The following is a 25,886-nucleotide window of genomic DNA, read 5'->3' on the forward strand; positions in this document are numbered from 1 at the left end:
GTAAAAAACATATTTTGACATAAAAAAAATCCCCCCTTAGGGTTTAACTTATGGATGGATATGGATGACCAAAAAGTGTAGGACTTTCACTGGTCCCACAGTAGGGTTATGTTTATCTAAGTGGATCTCGGGTTAACTGTCCAGGGATACCATTAGAACAAATCACAATGCATGCTGCATCCAACGGTAACTCCAACAGCAACCAGGAGACAATATGCTTCATGCAGAAGAAATTTGTTAAATAAGAATGAACCTCAGTTAGGGACACAGTGGGTTCAAAGGCCATCATAGCAGAGGTTATATATTTCACAGTGTTCTCCCTCAGGGTCATTCCGTGTCAAATCACCCAGTGCCGGAAAGTGACCCTATCCGAAAAAATCTGAAATAAATCACAGGTGTTTGTAGACTAGACCTATGCACAAATCTGAAATAGTATACCTGGATCACTAATGGTTTAAAATCTACAGCCCTTTGAAGCTTCAAGTCATTTTAAGCGTTGTGGTGAACAATCCTTTTTGGTCAACTTGCAACGTTATTGGTTCTTTTGGTATTTCACACACATCAGTGAAACTATGTGAATGGAAGCACGTATTCCTGTTGAATTAAGAAATCTAATCAGATGAGATGTGTCTTGTGTAATTTCCCCTCTGCAAAGCTCTGAAAATGGCTATAAATTCATTATGTGAAAAGCGTCATCACTTTTGAAGGCTTCTCATTCGAAAGGTATGTGCCACAAATTTCATCAGGTTTTTTTCCCACTCATATATGGACTATAAGGTCATGTCCATGCATCAACTTTGGTTGTAATCGTTGTCATATTGTCAGAGCATTTTGTTTTAATTGGGCTTGATTTTCAAAAAGCCCATTTTCGTCCTATCATTTCACCATGTGGACAGTTAACAGGATTTTTTTTAATTTTACCATATCACATTCTGTATGTGAGGATCATCTGTCCAAAATTTGGGCTTGTTGCTGAGTTTCTTTATTGGAGATATGATTTTTGGAAAATATTCTCTATAAATCCACTGAACTTGCATTGGATCTGCAGTACCACTTTGCACCACACGGGGTGCTCTTTTAATACAATGGAAGTCAATGGAAGAGTAAGAGAGCCACTTGTTTGCTGCACATATCCAATCTAAACACACATTTTATGGTTCATAGTTGAATTGCTCCAAGTAATGATTGCAACATGAACAACATACTACTCATAAATAAATCTTATTTAGCTAAATAAACTGATCAAGCAAAATATACACACATAAGACTGACTGATCATACATGCAGCAAGATGATTTAGCTTGCCATCTTTGTAACAGTTTTCTACACCACCATAGAAGTTGGAAAATGAAAGTCATGAACATATTCAATTAAAAAGGGGTTTAAAAGGGGTTTCTAGAATTCAGTGCATTGTCAGATGCAGAAAAAGCGTCAGATGCAGTTTAGAGCAGGTATTTCACTTGATGAAGATGACCATGCATGTTTCCATCACATAGAAGTATTCATCAAAAGGTATGAGGGCTCAAAACGCTATTGCCTGGATCCAAGACGCATTCATGAAAAGGAGATAATTCATCAAGTATCTTTTTAAAATACCTGATCTCAACTGAAACAATATTTTTTTCTGCGTTCGGCAATGCACTGAATTTTAGAACCCCCCCCTTTTTTAATGTTCCTTCATGACATTCATCCTACTTCCTTCCCAGATAACATGGAGACAAACCACTGATCCACCTTGATGCTCTTTATCTCTCACAGAGGACTGCATACCAAGCATATAGGCCCCTTCTCAACCTCTCTCCTCAACTCTGGAGGAAGGTCCTCCAGGCTCATTCCCACTGATCTAACTAACACTGGATATGCTATCCTATTGTTGCCGCCCCATCATTCTTTATCTATATCAGTGGGAACTGCCAAAGATGGCAATTATGCTAAATCCTCTTGCTGCATGTATGATGACCAGTCAGTCTTATGTGTGTATAATTTGCTTGATCCGCTTATTTTCTCTGAATAAGATTTATTTATGAGTAGTATGTTGTTCATGTTGCAATAATTACTTGGAGAAATTCAACTATGAACCATAAAATGTGTGTTTAGATTGGATATGTGCAGCAAACAAGTGACTCTCTTACTCTTCCATTGTATTAAAAGAGCACCCCATGTGATGCAAAGTGGTACTACAGATCCAATGCAAGTTCAGTGGATTTATAGAGAATATTATCCAAAAATCATATCTCCAATAAAGAAACTCGGCAACAAGCCCAAATTTTGGACAGATGATCCTCACATACAGAATGTGATATGGTAAAATTAAAAAAAATCCTGTTAACTGTCCACATGGTGAAATGACAGGACGAAAATGGGCTTTTTGAAAATCAAGCCCTATTAAAACAAAATGCTCTGACAATATGACACCGATTACAACCAAAGTTGATGCATGGACATGACCTTATAGTCCATATATGAGTGGGAAAAAAACCTGATAATTTGTGGCACATACCTTTCGAATGAGAAGCCTTCAAAAGTGATGATGTCTTTTCACATAATGAATTTATAGCCATTTTCAGAGCTTTGCAGAGGGGAAATTACACAAGACACGTCTCATCTGATTAGATTTCTTAATTCAACAGGAAAATGTGCTTCCATTCACATAGTTTCACTGATGTGTGTGAAATACCAAAAGAACTAATAACGTTGCAAGTTGACCGAAAAGGATTGTTCACCACAATGCTTAACTCATTGGCTGCCAGCCATTTTCAGTGCAGAGCGCTCCATACTGCCAGACGTTTTACAGCATTTTGACTGTTTTTTCAAGATCCACCGAACGGTGAGATTTATGACTATGTAAACACTGAAGGTACCAAATGAAAGAGTAGACTCTCTTCTTTCACCAGGAAAAACGGTTTGTTTCTATCGTTTTTCGTTCTTTAGTAATCGTCAGTAGAACATGGGTTAGTTTGGCTAAAAACACCTGTTTCTGACCAAAAAATGGAGAAAACGATCTTTTTGTGAAAATCAACTTTTTAACGTTAGCGTTTCAGTAGTATGTCAACCACGATTGCACTGTTATCTCGTCAGTCTCGTCAAGGTTGCTAGGGACTCTGATGGTCGCTAAAGACTCTGAACAGGACGGTAGACTTAGCAAGCTAGCACTAGCAAAGTTGTTGTTAGTCTAAACAGCAATATCCAATGTAAATGGATCATACCGTTCACATGTTTTCCATCCTTGATGTAAGAAGTAAGCATATGTATTCCCTGCACCGCGTGCAAACTAGATCCACTGTGGTCGATCTTCAGTGCTAGCTTGTTGCATGTCTACATGTACACTCTACAGGCAGATACTCTGCAGGCAGATAATCATCCAAATGACACTGCTGTCATCTAGCAGTTCGGATCGCTATTACAGTCTGTTTACAAGCCTGAAACTCTGCCAGATCGTTCCCAAGCTCACCCATGAGCCCTCCCCATTGAAAAATGCAATTGACGTCTAAAGACGTCAATGGCAGTGAACATATGTGTCTAAATTGACGTTTAAAGACGTCAATGGCAGTTAATGAGTTAAAATGACTTGAAGCTTCAAAGGGCTGTCATTTTTAAACCATTAGTGATCCAGATATACTATTTAAGATTTATGCATAGGTTTAGTCTACAAACACCTGTGATTTATTTCAGATTTTTTTGGAGAGGGTCACTTTCCAAATGTAGCTGAAATTGGGTGATTTGACACGGAATGACCCCTCAGTATCTCTTCTGTCTTATATTTCATTTTTAGCCTTGTGTGACTTGATCCACTTGGCCATTTAAGCCCCTCAATTTAGTCGCCTTTTTTCATTTATGACAACTTTTGGACATATTCTAAGGGATCAATAAAGAGTAAAAATGGGATATAACATTTTTATCCTGTTTACAGGATGGCATTCTGATCCCTCAAAAAGACAAAATGGGTTTACACCCCATATTGTCCTTCTAAGAGGTTCATACAAATCAAACCAACACCTCCTTAAGCCAAGACATTTTTTAACTTTTTCTATTTTGGTTTTCTTCTAATAAGACATGGAGGAGCATGTGCACCAAAAATCAGGAAAAACTGAGGACCATGGTGTCGGACCTGTTCCAACTGATATGGAATTGCCCTTATGTATTCACATTACTATGTAGCTGTAATGTTAGCCAATTCAGTCTATTTGATGTACCCGTCTGTTTAAGTGTGTAAACAAATAATTATTGCATGCTTAATCTCCCTTACATTTTATCCACCTCCCCACCACAGGAAACAACAGGTTGCCCCGAGAGCTGGAACACCTGGGTTTAGAGCTCCTGAGGTGTTGATTAAGTGTCAGAAACAAGGAACAGGTATGATTAATCCTATTATAATCACATTGTGGATACACTATATTGCCAAAAGTATTGGGTCACTTGCCTTGACTCGAATATGAACTTAAGTGACATCCCTTCAACTCTTCTGGGAAGGCCTTTCCACAAGGTTTCGGAGTGTGTTTATGGGATTTTTGACCATTATCCCAGAGGTGTATTTGTCAAGTCACACACTGATGTTGGACAAGTAGACTGGCTCTCAGTATCCGTTCTCATTCATCCCAAAGGTGTTCTATTGGGTTGATGTCAGGACTCTGTGTAGGCCAGTCAAGTTTATCCACACCAAACTCTGTGATCCATGTCTTTATGGACCTTGCTTTGTTCAATGGTGCACAGTCATTTAGGAAGAGGAAGTGGCCATCCCCAAACTGTTCCCACAGTTGGGAGCATGGAATTGTCCAAAATGTATTGGTTAATGCTGAAGCATTCAGAGTTCCTTTCCCTGGAACTAACGGGTCAGGGATGGCCCCCTCCTGTTCCAACATGGCTGTACACCAGTGCACAAAGCAAGGTCCATAGTGCGGATACTGAGAGCCAGTCTCCTCGTCTAACATCAGTGTGTGACCTCACAAATGCCCTTCTGGAAGGCAGGTGACTCAATACCTTTGGCAATATAGTGTAAGTAGAGTTGCATCTACAATGCATAATGTGCTCGCAGTGACTGGTTCATAACTAAATTAAAATGAATGACTGTGGCTGAATTATTTCATGTGATCTTTTTTCCCCTTCTACAGCCATTGATGTATGGGCTGCAGGTGTGATTCTTCTCTCTCTCTTAAGTGGTAGATACCCATTCTTTAAAGCAAGTGATGACCTCATAGCCCTAACACAGATAATGACAATACGTGGATCTAGGGAAACCATACAGACTGCAAGAGTGTTGGGTATGTTTGTTTACCTTTGGCTCTTTTTGCTTTGTATACAGCATATAGTCTTTTGTTGTCCCTCATGTATTTTGGTACATTCACTACACAGTTTATTTTTCCCTTCAAAGAAAACATGTTGACATTTATTACAAGTATGACTCGTACACCCATGTCCAGGTGCCTCACTCATTTGGTTAGGGGGACAAATATGAAATAATACAACGCAAGTCTTGATTTGATTTGATTTTATTTGATTTGATTTTAATGACCACACAACCAGGCTGGTGGAATTTATCAGTACTGCTCTTGGTACAGGTTCCAACATTGGGATACATTAACATATAGTATAACATACAGACATATTCATACATGATACATACAACATAAATACATAAGGGTCATACTATCCATAACAGTCCTCAGCATTTATCATCTTTGCATAGATGTTTTTAGTTAGATGAAAAACTTTTTTTCCATCTAACTAAAAACATCTATGCAAAACTGGCACATATGGTTATATTCTGGAGGTCCTCCACAATAATTATATGAGCGTAAAGCGGATGTAATGAAATCACTTTTTATTATAATTCAGTGTAAACACAACTATTTAAAAAACGATTTTCAAAGATCAAAGGTAAAAAACACAATATTAATATATCGAGCTCAGACTTTTGAAGATTGAACCTCGAAAACAACGTTGTTGGCTCCATATACAGATGGTATGGGTTGAGAATGCTCCTTTATTTGCCGCACATCGGGAATCTTGAAGGTGCAGCATTTGTAATTAAAACTGCAACCGCAAGGGGGCAACTTAAGACCGCCCTAATAACATGCAGGTTTGGCTCATGCCGGAAAAACACGATAAAACCCGAAGACACCACGCTGGTGACAAGCGGAGAAAAGAGACATGACGCTCGGCATCTCAGATCGCAGTTTTCGAACCCAGCTGGTATCCGCCGTTCATTCCGACATATCCCCACTCCGACATTGACGTCCAATTGTCGTAGTGGAGGCATGTCTCTTTATGGTAAAGGTCCCACCACTCTGACATTTTCTGTTTTCATGGTCGCAGTGGCGGTATTTAACTTTTTTTTCAAACAACGTGCCATTCCGACATGAGGTCATTAATAGGCTATTAATGTCATAACTATTAGACTATCATTAGGCTTACTAGGCATGGCTGTAGGCAGCTATGAGGCCACTGAGATCTGGACCTCCTCAGTTTTGAGAGCTAGAAATACATGTGTTTTGTAAATATCGGTATATTGTGCATGATGCTTGCGCGACTCGGGGAAGTGAAAGCAGTTCTGTATAGACATTGCAAGTTTTCATGGTGATCATCGGCGCAGCTGTAGCTGATTGTGAAAGCCGATTGGAAATACATAAGTTTAGAGCGAACGTTTCAACTATGTTTGCCATGGTGGACAAAAAACAATAAAATGAAACAATAGCCTAAATAACTGTAGTGCGTAATGGACACGGCTATCCTAAATAATTTTCGAGGTTCGCCATTTGGTAATATGACCTATCCTTACTGACAATAATTTAGATTGAGCACAACTTAAGTTGCACGAAGGCAAAATACAGTCCTAAGCCTATTATATATATAGCCTGGCCAATTAATAGCCTATTGTAGATGTGCAAAACCAGCATTTGCGTGCGTGCTTGCCGGTGAGGTGTAGCCTACAAAAATGAGCATAACATCTGATTATTAAAGTATGGCTATAGGCTATAGGCTACTGGTAAGAGAAGAGCTGGTTTAACCCCTATTTAACCCCTATTTAACCCCTCGAGACCTACTGTATTGCAATCTGCCGACACAGCCAGGCGACGCTCCCGACCCATTCATTCGTTTTGGGCAGGAATGAATGGGTTTGCCCTTAGTTTAAACGGAGGCGCGGGGAGAGCACGCGGCAGCTATTGTTATGTATGGAGCCGGCTTAACAAAGTTTCGTGCCTAAGAGATTCCTGCATGCTGCATTACCGTGGCCCTTACCTTGTGGATGATTTTCTTCTCATTGGAATACAGCAGGACAGGATGCCTTTTATCTAACAAACGCGAAAGCTGAGATTGTTGGAAGGACTAGGCTACTCAACAAACTTGTTTTTAGTTTCTGGGAGATCTCGTTATCGTTTTGGACTGTCGGATTCTTATGCTTATTGTTTGGACTTATGGACAATGAACTTTGAGGGGTGGTAATTAGTGCTTTACAAAGCTTTGTGTTAACAAGCAAGTGTCGGGCCTTCAGCTCACTGCGCGATGCAGTTGCGCGCTAGGTGGTCACGAACTCATTAACTGTTTACGACACAGTAGTGTGATATTTGTGTTTTTCGTTTCTTAGATTTAATGCATGTTTGACATGTAATCAGGCCTCACGTTCAGAATGATAAATTCAAAATGTTGCGTGGGAATGAGCATATGCTGTTGTGTGGTCGTGTCTTAAACGAGGGCCTTTTTAACCAGTGTTCCCTTTTTTAGCATGTGGCTTAAGGCCTAGATGAAGATGCTGAAGTTGGTGGGTTAAAACAAAAAGTTTGGGAATCGCTGCCATAGACTATAGGCTTTCACTATATCCTTTCACCCTGAGCAGTGGCATAGACTTTGTGTTGAAGCATTTACTTTTGTACCACTTCATCCCATTTATTTTTGTACCAACTTTCAGTCTCCATTGGATTCCGAGACGCACAAAGACGCTTAAAGACGGTATAGGCCTACAGACGGCCGATGTCGGCGCAGCACTTAAAGCCTACAGTACATAACACACTATCCATTGTAACAGCATCATGAAGAGCAATTGTCTTGTGCGATCATCCCCCTCCCCCACACTCGTCTAACCAATTCACTTAGACATTACCTATATGCGGCATTGAGGACGACTGCCTCCCTCCCCCCCTCTCTCTCCTGACTGAGCCTGACACTAATTATGTAAATGTGAAAATGTGTGTGTGAATGCTGAACCACGAATTCATAGTTAAAAATGTAGCTCTTCAGCAGAAATCGCAAACATAAAAAAAAATCGCTAAACTGAGAACATCTTTAATTTTTTTAATATATATATATATATTTTATGGAGCGATTTATGCCTTTTATTGATGGGATCCGGAAAGGATCACGGCGTGGGAATTGAACCCGGGTTGCCGGCGTGCGGTGCAGGTGTCTCAACCAGTAGCGCCACAGCTGGGGTCTGTTAAGTTAATTGCGCCTATGCCTGTTTATTATGCTTTGGTTTGCAGAGTAATCCTCATGAAAATTTAGGCTTTATGCCTACTTTCGCGGGTGTAAAGATGTGCGACTGACACTTTAGCTGGTAAGCATTCAACTGACTTTATTAAACATTTCGTGATGTTACAGTGCCCAGCTACGGTGGCCTCTTAGGACCATAATAGTGTCCCACAGGATATCCTTGCATCTCCCTTATTCAGTAGATAAAAACAGGTTCACTGTGCACTCTTTGAACATAAAAACATAAAAATAAATAAATAATAATTTGGTGCCAGAGGTCGCCAGTACTTAGCACACCGTAGGAGGACGGTCTTTACCACCACCTCATAGAAGACTTGAAGAATGACTTTAGCCTAACCAGAGCATTAGACCATGACTCAACCATGATAAGGCTACACATTACCTGGTATTAAACAGAACTCATGACCAGATACTAAGGCTCATAACATTACCTGATGTCAACAATAAACTCGTGACTAGATACTAAGGCTCAACACATTGCCTGATGTTAACACTTTTAACTGATCATTTCCCCTTTTAAAGCAACACCATGTAGTTTTTCAGGTGTGAACCCGCGCACAAAAAGAACTACACAATTTGACTGCTTTACAGCATACACTTCCCCACCACTTCCTCAAATTCAGTGAGAGCCCACTGTAGCCTATGTTGCATAGACAGTAAAAGATGTTGATGGCCGAAGCAGCAACGAAACCGAAAGTGTTATGATACAAGTGTAACTTTGTAGGCTACAGCCTGATGTTGAAGTAGCGATTTATGACGAAGCTCCTTCTAGGACAAAAAACAGTCATAAGTAGCCTAAGCCTATAAACAGGGTGTACACGTTTGGTAGGGGCTAGTCTACATTCTTGAAAGTGAATCACGATTAGACAGAAATAATATTTTAGGCTAACTAACCTAATGACTGAGTCATGTTTGGTTATTTACTTTTCTGGTGAAAGTGTCTTGCCACAGGCTGTAGCCTAATGCAAATTGACTTTTCTACTTTGCAGAGAGGGTTAAAGCTTGTCAACAAATGCACGTGTATCCTGGCTCAGTGGGTTAGCGTTGCTGAAATGTGCCGTCATAAGAAAGTGGCTCTGTCTTAGCGTGGCTCTATCATCTAGTGTCATGCTGCCGACCAAACTGCTCGGGAGCTGTTTATGTGTGCTAATTATAGCTCAACGTGTAAATCTACCGCCTATACTGACCAAACAATTATCTTGAAAAACAAAGTTAATAAGTGTAAGATTCTGTCATCATATTTTACAAGAGCTCTGCCTCTACAAACATTTTGCCCGTGCAAATATATGGCACACTATGGACGTGAATACCATAGCATACAATATCTGGTGATCATCGATTTTCTTTATGTCATAGAGACACTAAAAATGATCACCCTAGATTACGCTATTGCTCATAAATATCGTAATAATTTTTTTTAATAAGTAATCGGTCGTAGCCTTGTAGCCTACATCTCACTCCAGGATTGACCAACATTATCCCAATACCGAGAACATGCACAGATCTGAGCTGAAAGCCTAGTTTTACAAATGTGTTATCACATAACTGCTGTCGTAGTACCACATAATTTAATATTTAATGTGCAGCCTCAATATGTCTAGATAGCCTATTGTATGTCTAACTTGCTTCTGGTGTAACCGTGACAGATTTTACGACATATGTAAAGAAATTACCGTTTCCCAACTGTAGGGGGACCCCGAGAGCAAAACTTCCATGGTGTTGCTTTAATAATAAAAAATAAAAAAATCATCTTATTATAGCTTCACTGTGTAATAATGAGCTTACAGCCATCCAAACTGAATTTATGACCAAACGATTTGATTCGTGCACGAAGCACCATCTAGCTATCATTATGTGTAAGTAACAGCGTCCCAGTCTGAGGACTCAGCGGTCAGCCGCGCTTTAAGTAGTTGACACCAGCACGGCGCTTCTAGGACGTCAAAGCGGTCTAATGACCGGGGCGCGGCGCTTCTAGGTATAAGTGGGTCAGAACGGCACGGCGCTTCTAGTGTTAAATAAGGATGTATGCGTTTTGCCAACCGGCTACGATTGGTCCCAAGTGCTGGCCTATTACGTGCAGAGGCAGTTTGAAAGAACCCGGTTCATCCCACCCACAGGCTTCAGCTCTGTGAATGGTCAGACTCCAGACTATACATTTATTGTATAGTTTGGCTTGCCAGGCTAGGAGTTGTTGGCTTTCATCCACAAACTAAAATATATATTTTTGGCTTTTTTCTCTCATCTCAGTAGCCTGGGTTTTCCCATACTGCCTTGCGCGGTGATTTCAATCCCGCTGCTAAGCCAGTCTGGAAACTAACGCCCAAATGTTCGCCTGATGTTGGCGAACCAATCACAGAACATCCGAGAAGTTTCCATTGCCTTCTTGCGTCTACATTCGACGCCAAAGGATTTACGGCAGCCCTTAGCGTTGCATACGAACGAGTTGGGTGAGCTATGCGCATTTGATAGACATCCGTGGCGCCCAATGAACGGATCTGGGCATTTTTTCAAATACGAGAAAATGAACGTCTGGTTGCCAGACCACGTCTCATTTGAGAAGTGGGAGGCGTTAGCCAGGCTATCATCTCAGGGGAAAATGAGGGAATGATGCATGACCATTCAAAAATATGACTGGGTTTCTAACAATATAAAGCTTAATGCAAATGGGTGAAATGCCCCTTTAACATTAGCCACAGCAGCAGCTCTGTCCTCTGTACTCATCTTGCTTGACTTATCAGGGCTGTACAGTGCAAGCGTTTCACACACGTGCGAGAACGGATTTCAACCCTTTCATTCGGATTTTGCTCCTAAAATGAATCCACACAAAATGGATCAAAGTATAGTCAAATGTTCGTGCATCTGTATACAAATTTCAGAGTTGACAACTCTTACGCACCTGGCTGGACTTCTCTGTCGGATTGCTCACAACGTTCTAGTTACACAGATATACACTATATTGCCAAAAGTATTCACTCACCTGCCTTGACTCACATATGAACTTTGGTCACATCCCATCCTTAATCCATAGGGTTTATGATGACGTTGATCAACCCTTTGCTGCTATAACAGCTTCAACTCTTCTGGGAAGACTTTCCACAAGGTTTAGGAGTGTGTTTCTGGGATTTTACTGATGCTGGACGAGGCGACTGGCTCTCAGTATCCGTCTTAATTCATCCCAAAGGTGTTCTATTGGGTTGAGGTCAGGACTTTATGCAGGCCAGTCAAGTTCATCCACACCAAACTCTGGCATCATTGCCTTTATGGACCTTGCTTTGTGCACTGGTGCACAGTCATATTGGAACAGGAAGGGGCCATCCCTAAACTTCCCTCAAAGTTAGGAGCATGGAATTGTCAAATCTCTTGGTTGATGCTGAAGCATTCAGAGTTCTTTTCACTGGAACTAAGGGACCAAGCCCAGCTCGGGGATGGCCCCTTCCTGTTCCAACATGACTGTGCACCTGCGCATAAAGCAAGGTCCATACAGACATGGATGACCGAGTTTGGTGTGGATGAACTTGACTGGCCAACTGCACCAAATGTCATGTGTATGATTAACCTGACATCTTCTGGGAGTATGCCAAGTTTTGTGGAATTTCATTCATGGGGGGCTATAAAATAATGTATTTATGTGTACATTTAGTGACCGTACACCCATCGGCCTGCAGATGGTGCTATTGAGCGAAGAGTTGCTGGTTAAGAATGATACTGTCACACTCACACGCAAACGTATGCACATATACACACACACACAGACAAACATATGCACATATACACACACACACTCACATACGCATGGGCAGGTCATTTGCCTTCCAACATGACAATGATCCTAAACATACTGCCAAAAGAGCAAAACAGTGGCTAAAGGATAGGAAGGTGAATCTCCTTGAGTGGCCAAGTCAGAGCCCTATAAATCCTATAGAAAATCTGTGGATTGACTGGAAGAGAGCAGTCAATCACCGTTCCCCACAGCATTTGACTGAATTTTAACAATTGGGAAGATTGGGCAAATATTCTCCATTCTAGGTGTGCAAATCTAATAGAGACATAGCAGATTGATGGCTGCAATGAAAGGAAAGAAACTTCTACAAAGTAATCAGGGGTATGATGACTTTTCCACTAGGGTTATTTTTTATTATTAATTTCCAGAACTGTTGTCTTTTAAAAATTATTTTGATGTTTTACAGCTAAATTTGAGGGTTTTGATTTCAGCCTGTAAGTAAAAAAAAAAAAAGTAACTATTTCAAAGGGGTATGATGACTTTCTAAAGGGTGTGTGTGTGTGTGTGTGTGTGTGTCTATATATGGACACAGTGCTCAAAAAAAATAAGGGAACACTTGTTCATAGGAGTATAGCATCAAGTCAGTCACACTTGTGGGATATTGATCTGGCCAATTATGCAACAGAGGTGGTTGTGAATCAGGTTCACCTGCTTTGAGGTCAACAAAATTGACTACAGGTGTACTAGAGGGACGACTATGAGACGACCCCCAAAACTCAAAAAGAATGGTTTTACAGGTGGTTGCAACTGGTCATTTTTCCATCTTATTTGTTCTTGACTGATTTTTCACTAGTTTTGCATTTGGATAGGATCAGTGTTACTACAGTACTGGTAGCATAAGCCAGTGTCTGGAGCCTACAGAGGTTGCACAGGTAGTCCAACTCCTCCAGAATGGCACACCATTATGTACCATTGCCAGAAAGATTGCTGTGTCTCCCAGCATAGTTTCAATAGCATGGAAGAGATTCCAGGAGACGGGCAGTTGCTCTAGGAGAGCAGGGCAGGGTGGTAGTAGAAGGTCCTTAACCCAGTAGAAGGACCAGTATCTGCTCCTTTATGCAAGGAAGAACAGTAGGAGTCCTACGAGAGCCTTACAGAATGACCTCCAGCAGGTCACTGGTGTGAATGTCTCTGGCCACACTGTCAGAAACAGACTTCATGAAGGTGGCCTGAGGGCCTCTAGAGGGACCTGTGCTCACTGCCCAGCACCATGGAGCTCAATTGATATTTGCCATAGAATACAAAATTGGCAGGTCTGCCACTAGCGCCCTGTGCTTTTCACAGATGAGAGCAGATCCACCTTGAGCACGTCTGACCGACATGAAAGGGTCTGGAGATGCAGGCAGCATCATGTTCTCCATGACAACATCATTCAGCATGGCCGATTTGGTGGTGGCTCGGTGATGGTCTGGGGAGGCACATCCCTTGAGGGATGCACAGAGCTCTGTGGGCAAAACAACGGCACCCTCACTGCTCTTAGGCATCTTGATGAAATGGTCTGACCTTGTACTCAGGCATGCAAACTCCTCACCTTTCGGCGAAATTCGCCGTTTTGAATCAAAAATAGGTGACTTACATGGTTCGTGCAGATCCGATGAGAAAATATTTAGGGGGGGGGGGGTCAAGGTGAATTTAATTTACAACTGAGTTTAGAAATCATGCGCAGATGCTAACGCATCTTGAGGTGTTTCTAGAGCCGCATTTAAAACGTGTCTGCTCAGCAAGGGATGCGTGAATGTAGCCCCTATGCGTTTAATAAACATTAGTGGAGGCTAATTGTTCACAAAGACGCAACGCGAACAGAACGCGCACGCCAAGCCTCTGTTGTGAGCGCAGATAGATGCGTCTGAGATGTCAGGTGGAATATAGTGATTCTGGGGGGGGGGGGGTCGGAGAAGAGTCTCACCTTTTTCACCCCTGACCAGTTTGCATGCCTGTTGTACTGGTGCAATGGGCGTTGGGTTTCTCCTGGTGCACAATGATGGCCACATGTGGCGAGATTGTGCAGGCAGTTCCTGGAGGATGAATGAATTGATACCAATGACTGTTCCCCACACTTCCCTGACTTAAATGCAATAGGACACCTCTCAGACATTATGTTTTGGTCCATCCAACACCCTCCTTTCATTTTGTAAAACAGTAACCAGTTCATATCAGCATAGATATCCAGCATGATGTGTATGTGTTTTCAAAGTGTTCCTTAAAGTAAAATAAATAAATAAATAAATCATACACAGCGATATATAGTGACACAGTAAACCAATGCATTTCTTGGTGATAACCCCCCCAAGAAGGCCAAGTTATCAAGTTTGTCAAACTTGAGTTTTCACTGCAGTCAGTTAGTAAACCCATCTGTGATATTAGGTAACATTAGCAACTGTTACTAAATGTATGTATTCACATTCATATGTTCAAGTTTTATATTTGAGTAATATGATTTTTGTCTTTCAACCAAGGTTGACATCAAGGAACTTGATGGCAATAGATGATGTGCAGAATATATTTCTTATACGTTGTTTATTTATTTCCTTAACACTCAGGGAAGGAAGTGGTGTGTAGCCACGAGCTTCCACGACTTGACTTGAGGAGGCTCTGTGAGATGATGCGAAGAACACAGCCTGGCCAAGAGGAGACCGTTTTGACTGAATTACAGACCACATGTCAATCCTGCAGTCCAATACAAAACAATCTGGACAAGACCAGTATGCACTGTGAACAAAACTGGGATAGAGTTCCAGATGAGGCATACGATCTTCTAGACAGACTGCTTGACCTGAATCCAGACACAAGAATTAAGGCCAGCACGGCCCTACAGCACCCTCTGTTTAAAGACCTGAATATAACAACTGGCGTCTAAGGAGTAAATCTGCCACACAGCAGCAACTCTGAGCAGGAGTACATGAAATGTGCTCAGGCTGCTTACCTTCATAAAACATAACTAGTTGATGTTGTGTTATTGTATCAATTGTAGTTTTATTATTATTTAATACCTACACACTAGATGTCACAAGAATGTGTACTGTAGCTGTCTGAACTGAAATGAATGGCACTGTCTGCAAAATTCTGTGACTCAACTTGCACGATTATAATATTTTTTATGGACAATAAAATGTTAAATTCTGAAAATTCTTGGTAACAATGTTTACTAACACAATAACAATGAATTTACCAGTGGGGTGTCCTACAAAGCTCGATTAGTGTCTTATCGAGGTATGCTGTGCTCAAAGCCAGGGTATGCTGTCATACGAAAGTGGATTTGTTTTGGCGTCGCTGTATCACCATGGTATCTTATGCTCGCAACCAAACCTGGTCGGGAGCAGGTTATGTGCTAACTTATAGCTCAAATCGTGAAAAATCACCGCCCTCTGACTAATCCTACTGACTACTGACCAATCAGTTATCTTGAAAAACAAAGTCATCTCACGTGTGAGAATCTACTGGAGCAGCTACGCCTCTTCAAACATTTTCAAACTCGAAGGGGCTTTTAACTATGTTGCGCAAGCAGATATCTCGCTACTATGGACATGCATACCATACAATATCTAATGAGCATCGAATTTTTGATGTTATAGGTTAGACACTAAAAAAGACCACCCTAGATTTCGATACCGCTCATAAATGCGGAAGTAATCGTTTTTAAACCTAGGCTGTCTTGTGCGTCTCCACGCTTCCCGATTGGTCAAAATCACCCCAACCACCAGAACGTGCACAGATCTGAGCTGAAAGCCTAGTTTGACAAATTTACCTGCTGTCGTAGGATCACTTAACTTAATACCCGAGTTAAAGGAATACGCCACCCAAAAATGAAATTAAGCCAGTCTCGGTCACCCCCAGAGTTAGAACAGTGAAAAAAACCCGGTTAAAATCCGTCCGGGCATTGTCCTGCTTTGGGAGCAGCGTTTTTAGCTTTAGCTTAGCACAGTTGCTGTAAATGAAGAGTGTCAGTTAGCACGTCCTCCAAAAAAGTGACGAGACATCTAATTTTTTTCTAAATATATCTTGGGAGACGTGTGTTCAGAACAAGTACAAATCATAATGCAAAATTGAACGAGGCTATTACCTGGGCAGATATTTACTTGGAACTATATTCAGCCTCATCACAGGTTGCAATGTCGACGTAGGTTACCTGGAAGGTCCATATCCATTATTGGAGCGCAAATTGTAAGCGGCTCTCTTCGCAAGGCGAGGACTTTTAAAGACCGCCAGAATCTTTCTCCATATAGATTATTATATTCTTTATGAAAGATATACATTCTCAGCTGAGGGAATTCGTTGCATTTGTCAGCTGATCGAGGCAAAGTGGAGGCTAAGCATAGGCAATATAACATATTTTCATAATTAAGAAATAATAATGCAAGCTATAACAAGGCCTATATAAACCTTCTGAATGTTTTTGAGTTTCATTTTTACCTGCTGCCAGTGGCACTGCCGTTGCATCTAAAATGTTCACAGGATAGGCATACACTAAATCAGTCAATGGGGCTAAACATTCAATCCTTATTAATCTACATGGCATGAATTGTATGGCATCTGTAGGACTCTTATGAACTCAAAATGTATTTATTTCAACACATTTCAGACATTCCGCAAGCTATTAATACTCCGTAACACATAGGCTATTTAAGGAACATGAAATAAAACTTTACTTTCATATATCCGATCTGCAATACGTTGCCAACCGCTTTGTTTGCTGCCGACGTATTTGATTTGTGTCGTAGAGTGGGTTTTAATTCCTCGCAACTTTTTATAATCATTGCACATTCCTGATCCGTAAAATAACGTGATTGCGTCATCATTGAAAGTGGTGATTTGCGCTGCAACCCGCCCATTTTATGTGAACGCGCACCAACTCCGATGAGGTTAACCCCAGTTCAACAAATCAACTCAGCGTCGTAGTACCGATTAAGACCAATGAAGACAACCAGGTTTTGTCAACCCTGGTTTAGCAAAGTAACCCTGGGTTACATGTGGGTAGGTTGAACTCCCTTCGTAGTACAGGCCCCAGGGGTTCTTCATTCATATGTTCACGATAGCAAATAATGGTAAAGCATATGGAAACATTTGGAATTTTAACCTCCATTGAAATAAGATGCATAGAAATGTTTAAAATAAGATAACATGAATGACAGTTTAAGTGTACAACAAAACACAACACATTTTTTATTATTTATTTATTTTAACAATGCTGTTCCATTCCAGATACCTGAATCAAATAGTCATAATTGTGATTCTTGGCCTTTGTCCCTTTCCACAGTTTAAGGTATGGTCTCCATAATCTCTTCGATTCTCACCAGGACACTCTCAATCAATTCAAATGTAAACAAGGCCGAATGAAGAGCCTAGGACAACAGAGCATTAGGTTATTACATTTCATTCTCATTCAGCTGTCCACTTCAAAAAGCCACAAGAAGCAAGCGTTGGGGTCCAATGCTAGGTGTGAGAACTGAATCACTGAATTCTTTTTACTTAACCACATTCACTAGTATCCAAAGTCAATACTTTAAGTTATGTTTCTGTTGAGAAACAGAAACATAAGTTAACACGAATGCTTCAATTGTTCATGACTGCATCCTGCTGTGAGTGGCCCTGCTGACATGTCCCCTAAACCCAGGTTAATGTTGAATCACATCTTAAAGGGTTATTCCACCATTTTGGGGAATTACAATAATGTTCCACCTCCCCTTGAGCTAAATAGAGTTTTACCTTTCTCTAGTTTATCCAGCCGTTCTCAGAGTCAATACCAGCAATACCAGTTTTAGCTCCAGTCTAGCATAGATCATTGAATCTGATTAGACCATTAGCTTCTCGCCTGCCAGCATCACGTTTGAAAGTGACTAAAACTTGTCTCCTCTCAAGTTAGAAAGTGTAATAAGACCAACGGAAAATGAAACTGTGATTTTCTAGGCTGATTTGACATGTAACTGTACTCTCATTCAGGCGTAATAATCCAGGAACACCATGGGCATAGCAGCACAATGATATCATGCAGCACTCGAAAATAGTCCCTGTAGGCTAACTTCCAGCAACAAGGATGAGCTGTAGTAGACGAATTGGGTAGTGACTAGATTGTTACGCCTGAATGAGAGTAGTTCCATGTCAAATCAGCCTGGAAAGTAGCTACGTTTCATTTTCCGTTGGTCTTGAGAGTAACTTGAGAGTTAGAAAGTTTTAAATAGGAAAATTACCGGAAATCTTAGTAACTTTTAAATGTGATGCTAGCAGGCGAGAGGCTAATGGTCTAATCAGATTCAATGATCTATGCTAGGCTGGAGCTAAATGTGATATCGCCAGACTCAAAGAACGGCTGGATGAACAGGACACAGGTAAAAATCAATTGTTCAACTCAAGGGGAGGTTGAAAATTAGTTCCCCAAATGCTGGAGTATTCCTTTAAACATTGAAACCACAAATCACCTGACTCTGTAGTTCTGGTGTAAGATTTGGTAGAATCTCATTTCCCACGGTTATTGTGCAGACGGCTCCTGAGTCATTTTCTGACGAAGAGTAATAAACAGGCAGCTTGGTTAAGTAGCTGTTAGTAATGGGACATGGAAATGCAGTAATTTGGAAAAATAGTCTCAATTAATCATTAAGAAAGCTGTTTTTTCACAGTATCTCACCTTTGTTTGTGTTCTTTACTTGAGTATTGTTCAGTTGTGCCTGATAATGAGCCTTAGACATATTCAATCCCAGGCGTAATGGCTTCAGGAAGCGGTCATGAATGGTGTTCACCTCCAACCATATCCCTGTCTTGAAATCATTCATATGGACATTCTGATGCACTGTTCATCACACCATATATTAATTCAAAGCTTTTTTTCCCCCAATCATATATTGCACTTACCTCATTGTCACATTCTTTGTCTCTTATTAGCAAATATCTCAGAAGGTTTAGGGATTCCATTATCCTTTTTAATTGTATACATTGAATTAATGATATTGTCAGTAAATTCACCTAAAAGTACAACATGCACATCTGTTCATGACAATTGTTCTTGCGATGTCATCTCACCTGTCCAGGTTCTGCAACAAATCTGTTTCAGGACCCTGTGGAAGGCACAGGACCAGACGCAGTAAAGGCAGAAAATGGATTCCTTGAAACCAAATGTTCTCGTTTCCTGGCTGAAAAGAAAGAAGTCTCTTTACTGATATTGACCTCACCATGGTGTATTTGACAATTGGTTTTTTTATTTATTTATTTATTTTTAAACATAACATGGCACTGAAAACAAAACCTTCATTTTGGAAAACAACATAAAATATTTCTTTTCTTTTTTCCCCATAATATATTTGAAAAACTGAAACTTTCATGTAGATTCATTATACATTAAAAAAAAATTGTCCAAGTGTTTTTTTTTTTGTTTTAATCATGATGATTAGGCCTAACAGCTCATGGAAATGAAAAAATCCTGTATTAAAATAAAGAAATGTCAACCTTCTGAAAAGTAATTAATCTGAAATAGTTAATTTATGCACTCAATACTTAAATCAGGGTTCCCTTTACATAATACATCAAAGCAATGTGGCATGGAGGCAATCTGCTTCATTTTCCTCTTGACAATACCCCATAGATTTGTGTGGTAGGAGCAGGCTTCACTCAATTTCTTATTCTTTCATAGAATACATACTGTAGAAGTGATATTAAGCGAGAAAAAAATACCTTCATAAAGTGCTAGGCCTAACAGTTTATACAGTAAGTGATATTGGCCCTCATTTATGAAACGTGCGTACGACCTAACACAGGCGTAGGGGAGCGCCGGTTCAATTGATACACTTTTCAAAAACATTTTTTTTAAAGATTACGTTATGTAAACAAACATTTTTATCATGTGATCAACAACTCACATGTGTTATGTTAACACATATGTTTGGATGATCATGCTGTTTTCAAACTTTGAACCTAAGTTGATATTTGTCTCAAATGCCCCACCTATGCATGTCGTTTGAGACATATAGGAGAGGCAGTTAATACAGCATGTTTTAAGGATTTCAATAACTCCCCACCGCACAGAAAACCTTTTGAAAAGACAAAACAGTATTTTACAGCCCTGATACCATATATTTATTGTGAAATTACCTGATTTATTTCATCATAACAGATAACAGGTCCCATTTTACCATCAAACTAACTACTACAAAAACTTTGACCACTGTGTAATTGTGCCATGACACTTAGAAGTTACTATGTAATTTAGTCTTTCATAGCACCATCATGTTGGTATAATTACAAGTAAAATGTATTTGCTTTGGTAAGTACATATTTACAGCAGTTATTACCATTTTATTTTACCCAAGTTATTTGCGTTGTATGGTAATTGCACAGTAATTGTTGAGAAATTACACATTAATTATTTGTAATATGTGATTTAAAAATATTATTACCATGAAATTGCATATATTACCATAACATTACCCACTTATTACTGATCTGTAGATGTAAAGTGTTACCGATAAAGCTATATGTGCTGAAATATGTTTCTGGAGTGTTAAAGATTAAAAGAAAAAATAACAACAAGAACCGTACCGAATCGAAAACTGTGATACGAACCGAACCGTAGATTTTGTGAACCGTGCCACCCCTACAACATACTAGTGTACTCGTCATTGCGAAAATTTCACCTAATTTCTCACAATATAATTAGGTCAAACAAATATTTTTGCCCCGTGCGTACAGTGGGTACGGGTTGAGAATGCACCTTTTGCCACGGCACTCCCGAAGAGATCCCGTAGGCTGTCAAGCTAATTTTGTGCCCAAACAACCACCAGGTGGCAGAAAGTTTCAACCCGCATTTCAACTGCATTTAATGATGCTCATTGAACTCAATGCAAATCAAACAAGCTAATAGGCTAACTGAACAAAACACCATGCCTATCTCTAGGTATGGTGAAGGGTGTGTGATGATGTGGGTCAATAGACGCGTTTCCACTATCGGAACTGGAACTTGATTTTCAGGACGTTCGGAAGAAGAACCCGTAACATGGGACTTGGACATCACAATAGGCTTTCATGAGGCTACACAATAAATCTGTATTGCTAAGACAATAGCGTGGTTTAATTGACAGAAATTCATGTTGTGAGAGTCGAAGCGAGGCCGAGGCTAGAGGCACTCCCGTCCTGTGCTGTTTCAGCATTTTTCTTCATTAGAAGCTATAGCTATAGCTTTGCCTATTCTTGAAAAGTGTCAACACGTAGCCTAAGCCTTATCATATGGTAAGATAGCCACTAGTCCACCAGGCAACAGACACTAATGCGCTAGCTCTATGCTTAAAATAAATTAGGCTATGCGTGAGCTTACGTGCTACATTAGTGCATATGCGTAAAATAGGCTAAGCTGATTCAAAAATGTTTGTTTTTCGCCTCTAAATATTCTTACGGAGTAATTACGGAGTAAGAATATTTAAGTTACTGTTTCTGCACGTAAGTAAAAGATAATAAAGACTTAGCAAAGGTGTATCAGTGTGATATTGCTGCAGCTGCTATGCAATTTTAGTTAATCTATTAGTGCCACAATCGTGAAGCAGTGTCCTGTAACTTCCAGAGGCTGGCGAGCTCGACCAGGGTCCTCCAATTGTAATGGAAATGCAAAGGACTGAGAGGACTGCGTGAAAGCAGGTTCCTGTAAAAGTTCCCGCCCCCTCGGTTTTACCCCGAACTCACTAAAGGAAACGCGCCTAATTTTAGTTCTAAAGACCAAGGGAACTTTATCAGGATGCATAGTATGGTTACATAGGGGTGCCAATATGTTTGACCCCAGTATTTTGGAAAGAACATTTATTTATTTATGATACATTATTCATTCACAAAGGAAATTGGTGTCCTTAAAGGTTGGATTTTTCCTAATTGTGTTACTTAAGCCATATAAATCAATTTCCAAAAGATGATTTTATATTCCTCTTTTTAGTCAACTTTAGCATGGGTGCCAACAATTTCAACCATGACTGTACATGTACCCAGAGCTTTTTGTTATCACAGATTTTGTCCCCACCACTTTTGACAATTGAAAATAACAGAAATCTCTTTAATACATGCCTACGCTTGACACTTTACTTATAACCGTACATGCACGGAGAACATTGTAATAATGGATGATCAGCTATATGCGATAGGGCAGTGAGGGTGATTCATTGTAACCATCGACTAGTAGGCCTAGCTCCGCAAAATACATTTCTAGCAACTTATATAGATCTAGGTATGCATGTTCATGTTGATTCAGAGATAGGCATAGGCTACTGTAGGCTACCGTAGGCTACCGTGCGTCAAGCTACAAAAGCATTTTACCATGTGGTGAATTAATGACTAACGTCAGTTTAACATGTCAGAACTTTTGATCGGCGTTTCAAGTGCATGCCGTGAATATCAAACAAACTTGACTCACTGAATCCCTTATATTTGTTGGCAACTGTTAAAATATTCAAAGCCATGCACTGGTAGGCATGGTACGAATAAATAAATGACCAATATTTATTTTCACTGTCCTCCGCTGCGCAAATTCGAATAGCCTACGGAACTACGATTAAAAGATTTAAGCTTTGTAGGCTACTGTATTTCGTAGAGGGCCTAGGAATTAACTTTGAAAAATGTCTCTGCCCCCCCGCGAAAGTAGGCATATAGCCTACATTTTCATGAGGATTACTCTGCAAACCAAAGCATACTAAGGCGGCATAGGCGCAATTGAATTTAAAGACCCCAGCTGTGGCGCTACTGGTTGGGGCACCTGCACCGCATGCCGGCGACCCGGGTTCAATTCCCACTCCATGATCCTTTCCGGATCCCATCAATAAAAGGCATACATTGCTCCAAAAAAATATATATATAAAAAATGAAAGATGTTCTCAGTTTTGCACATTTGTTTTATGTTTGCGATGTCTGCTGATAAGAGCTACATTTTTTTCTAAATTTTAAGTTAACTTCTATGTGAATTTGTGGTTCAGAATTCACAAACACATTTTCACATTTACATAATTGGTGTCGGGCTCAGTCAGACCAAGTGTCTGTCGAGAGGGGGGGGGGGGGGGGGGCAGTCGTCCTCAATGGCGCAGGTGATATCTAAGTGAACTGGTTAGACGAGTGTGGGGGAGGGGGAATGATCGCACCAACGCACCAACTTCAACATCTTCATCTAGGACTTAAGCCACAAGCTAAAAGGCAACACGGGTAAAAAAAAGGCCCTCGTTTAAGACACGACCACACAACAGCATATACTCATTCCCACGCAACATTTCAAATTTATCATTCTGAACGTGAGCTAGATTGAGCGCTATGAAACGTCAAGTCAGGGTATATGCCCTTTGCGGGACATTCTATTTCTTAGGCTCAATTATATCCTCCTGAGTTACGGCCCCATAACTATAGCTATCAGTGCGCATCGGAGGTCTTTCACAGAGTGTTGAAGAATACAAAATACTTATTACCATAAGATGAAAAACAGCCCCACCTCATGACACTTCGACCTCCTATTCAATTGCAATAGGAATATATTAACTTTTCCGTTTTTTAAATAAATAATATATATATATTACACATTATATTGCCAAAAGTATTCGCTCACCTGTCTTGACTCACATATAAACTTCAGTCACATCCCATCCTTAATCCATAGGGTTCAATATGACATCGGTTCACTCTTTGCAGCTATAATAGCTTCAACTCTGCTGGGAAGGCTTTCCACAATGTTTAGGAGTGTGTTTATGGGAATTTTTGACCATTCTTTCAGAAGCGCATTTGTGAGGTCACACACTGATGTTGGTCAGGATCCACTCTAATTCATCCCAAAGGTGTTCTATTGGGTTGAGGTCAGGACTCTGTGCAGGCCAGTCAAGTTAATCCACACCAAACTCTGTCATCCTTGCCTTTAAGGGTCTTGTTGGAACAGGAAGTGGCCATCCCCAAACTTCCAACAAAGTTGGGAGCATGGAATTGTCCAAAATCTCTTGCTTAATGCTGAAGCATTCAGAGTTCCTTTCACTGGAACTAAGGGACCAAGCCCAGCTCGGGAATGGCCCCTTTCTGTTCCAACATGACTGTGCACCAGTGCACAAAGCAATGTCCATAAAGGCATGGGTGACAGAGTTTGGTGTGGATGAACTTGACTGGCCTGCACAGAGTCCTGACCTCAACCCAATAGAACACCTTTGGGATGAATTAGAACGGATCCTGAGAGCTAGTCACCTTGTCCAACATCAGTGTGTGACCTCAAAAAATGCGCCTCTGAAAGAATAAAATCTCATAAATACACTCCTAAACCTTGTGAAAAGTATTCCCAGAAGACTAGAAGCTGTTATAGCTGCAAAGGGTGGACTGACGTCATCATAAACCCTATGGATTAAGGATGGGATGTGACCGACGTTCATATGTGAGTCAAGGCAGGTGAGCGAATACTTTTGGCAATATAGTGTATGTATAAATAAATGTACACAATATTGCATATATATATTATAATAATGTTTTGAGATGCACGTGTACATGAATAATTACAGTTCTGGTGACCATACAAAGAAGTATTTAAAATGTTTCTTTTCGTCCTACCTTTAAGGAGAAGTCCACCAGATTTTTTATGTTCTTGGTGATTACACCTTCTACTCCAGAGTGGTGACTTGTCTTAAACATGCATCTGCAGAGGAAGTAGTTATAAAAATCATGCAGGAGTATAGATATGCACAATATGCTGTACAAGCTGAGATCTCAAAGGGGGAAATCTGGGCTCTAAATACAGTTTTCATAAACATGCCATGTCATACACTTCAATTGTTGTTTATAATTCCTTGAGATACTTTTGTAAAGTCAGTTTCTTTCCTCGGAAATACCATTGCAATTTTTATCATGACCCAATAGGTAATTCCACATGGAACAAGCACATTTTGGAAAATGTTCCCACTCAACCTTTTCACAATTCTTTATTCATAGAATTCACTCCAGGATGAATAGCATGAGGTGCAAGCCTTTGTACGGTACATGAAGGCCCCCTGACCCTGTTTGATGCTGTCCCCACTATACAGCTGCTACTACTACTACTACTACTACTATTACCGTACTTTCCGGAGTATAAGTCGCACCGGAGTATAAGTCGCACCAGCCAAAGAATGCCTCATGAAGAGGAAAATGCCATATATAAGTCGCACCTGACTATAAGTCGTATTTATTCAGAAATCTATTCACAAAATCCAAGACCAAGAACAGACAGAGGCTGTAGGCTGACTAGACACAGAGGCTAAAAAGATTAATATTAATGGTGAGAAGGCGTGAATGGCCGCCCATCTGTAGTTGTAGACAGCAGTGATGCGCGGGTACGTGTCTGAACGATCCGCCCCGCCCCGCCGTTTACAACTAACCCGACCGCAAAAAATAGACCCGACCCGCTTCCCGACCCGCTTATTGTAAAAAGTAGTCTAACTTAGTCGTAGCGTCATTGAGCTACGTAAAATTGGTATCTCATATGCATGTAAAACAATAATATATATTGCCTAATTATATATAGCCTATAATTGCTCAGAATTTGTGAAACATGCATTTAGTCTACCTTTTTTTTGTTCCGTGTCAGCATTCATCCAAAAATGTGGCTATTTGACTCAACATTGAACATAATTAGCCTGGATTTTCCAATACAAATTCTGTTTCAGCCGTT

General features: G+C 40.4%; 2 protein-coding genes across 6 annotated transcripts in view; one reads left to right on the plus strand and one right to left on the minus strand.

The window, feature by feature from the left end:
- cdc7 (cell division cycle 7 homolog (S. cerevisiae)) overlaps window positions 1–15,385 on the plus strand; it is a 54,334-nt gene extending 38,949 nt beyond the window's left edge. For all 3 annotated transcript variants that reach the window (XM_062553416.1, XM_062553436.1, XM_062553426.1), the window contains exons 9-11: window positions 4,271–4,353; window positions 5,109–5,258; window positions 14,806–15,385. In XM_062553416.1, coding sequence (XP_062409400.1) covers window positions 4,271–4,353; window positions 5,109–5,258; window positions 14,806–15,122 — 550 coding nt within the window. In that variant the 3' untranslated portion in view covers window positions 15,123–15,385. The remainder of the gene's footprint in view (window positions 1–4,270; window positions 4,354–5,108; window positions 5,259–14,805) is intronic.
- A 2,009-nt stretch (window positions 15,386–17,394) lies between these two features.
- Window positions 17,395–25,886, minus strand: part of glmna (glomulin, FKBP associated protein a) — a 61,075-nt gene continuing 52,583 nt past the window's right edge. For all 3 annotated transcript variants that reach the window (XM_062517350.1, XM_062517351.1, XM_062517352.1), the window contains exons 14-19: window positions 24,791–24,875; window positions 19,277–19,386; window positions 19,109–19,172; window positions 18,885–19,014; window positions 18,679–18,758; window positions 17,395–17,604 (exon numbers count right to left, since the gene is read on the minus strand). In XM_062517350.1, the coding sequence (XP_062373334.1) occupies window positions 17,521–17,604; window positions 18,679–18,758; window positions 18,885–19,014; window positions 19,109–19,172; window positions 19,277–19,386; window positions 24,791–24,875 (553 nt within the window). In that variant the 3' untranslated portion in view covers window positions 17,395–17,520. The remainder of the gene's footprint in view (window positions 17,605–18,678; window positions 18,759–18,884; window positions 19,015–19,108; window positions 19,173–19,276; window positions 19,387–24,790; window positions 24,876–25,886) is intronic.

This window comes from Sardina pilchardus, chromosome 2 (genome assembly GCF_963854185.1).
Source record: "Sardina pilchardus chromosome 2, fSarPil1.1, whole genome shotgun sequence".
Classification (NCBI taxonomy): domain Eukaryota; kingdom Metazoa; phylum Chordata; class Actinopteri; order Clupeiformes; family Clupeidae; genus Sardina; species Sardina pilchardus.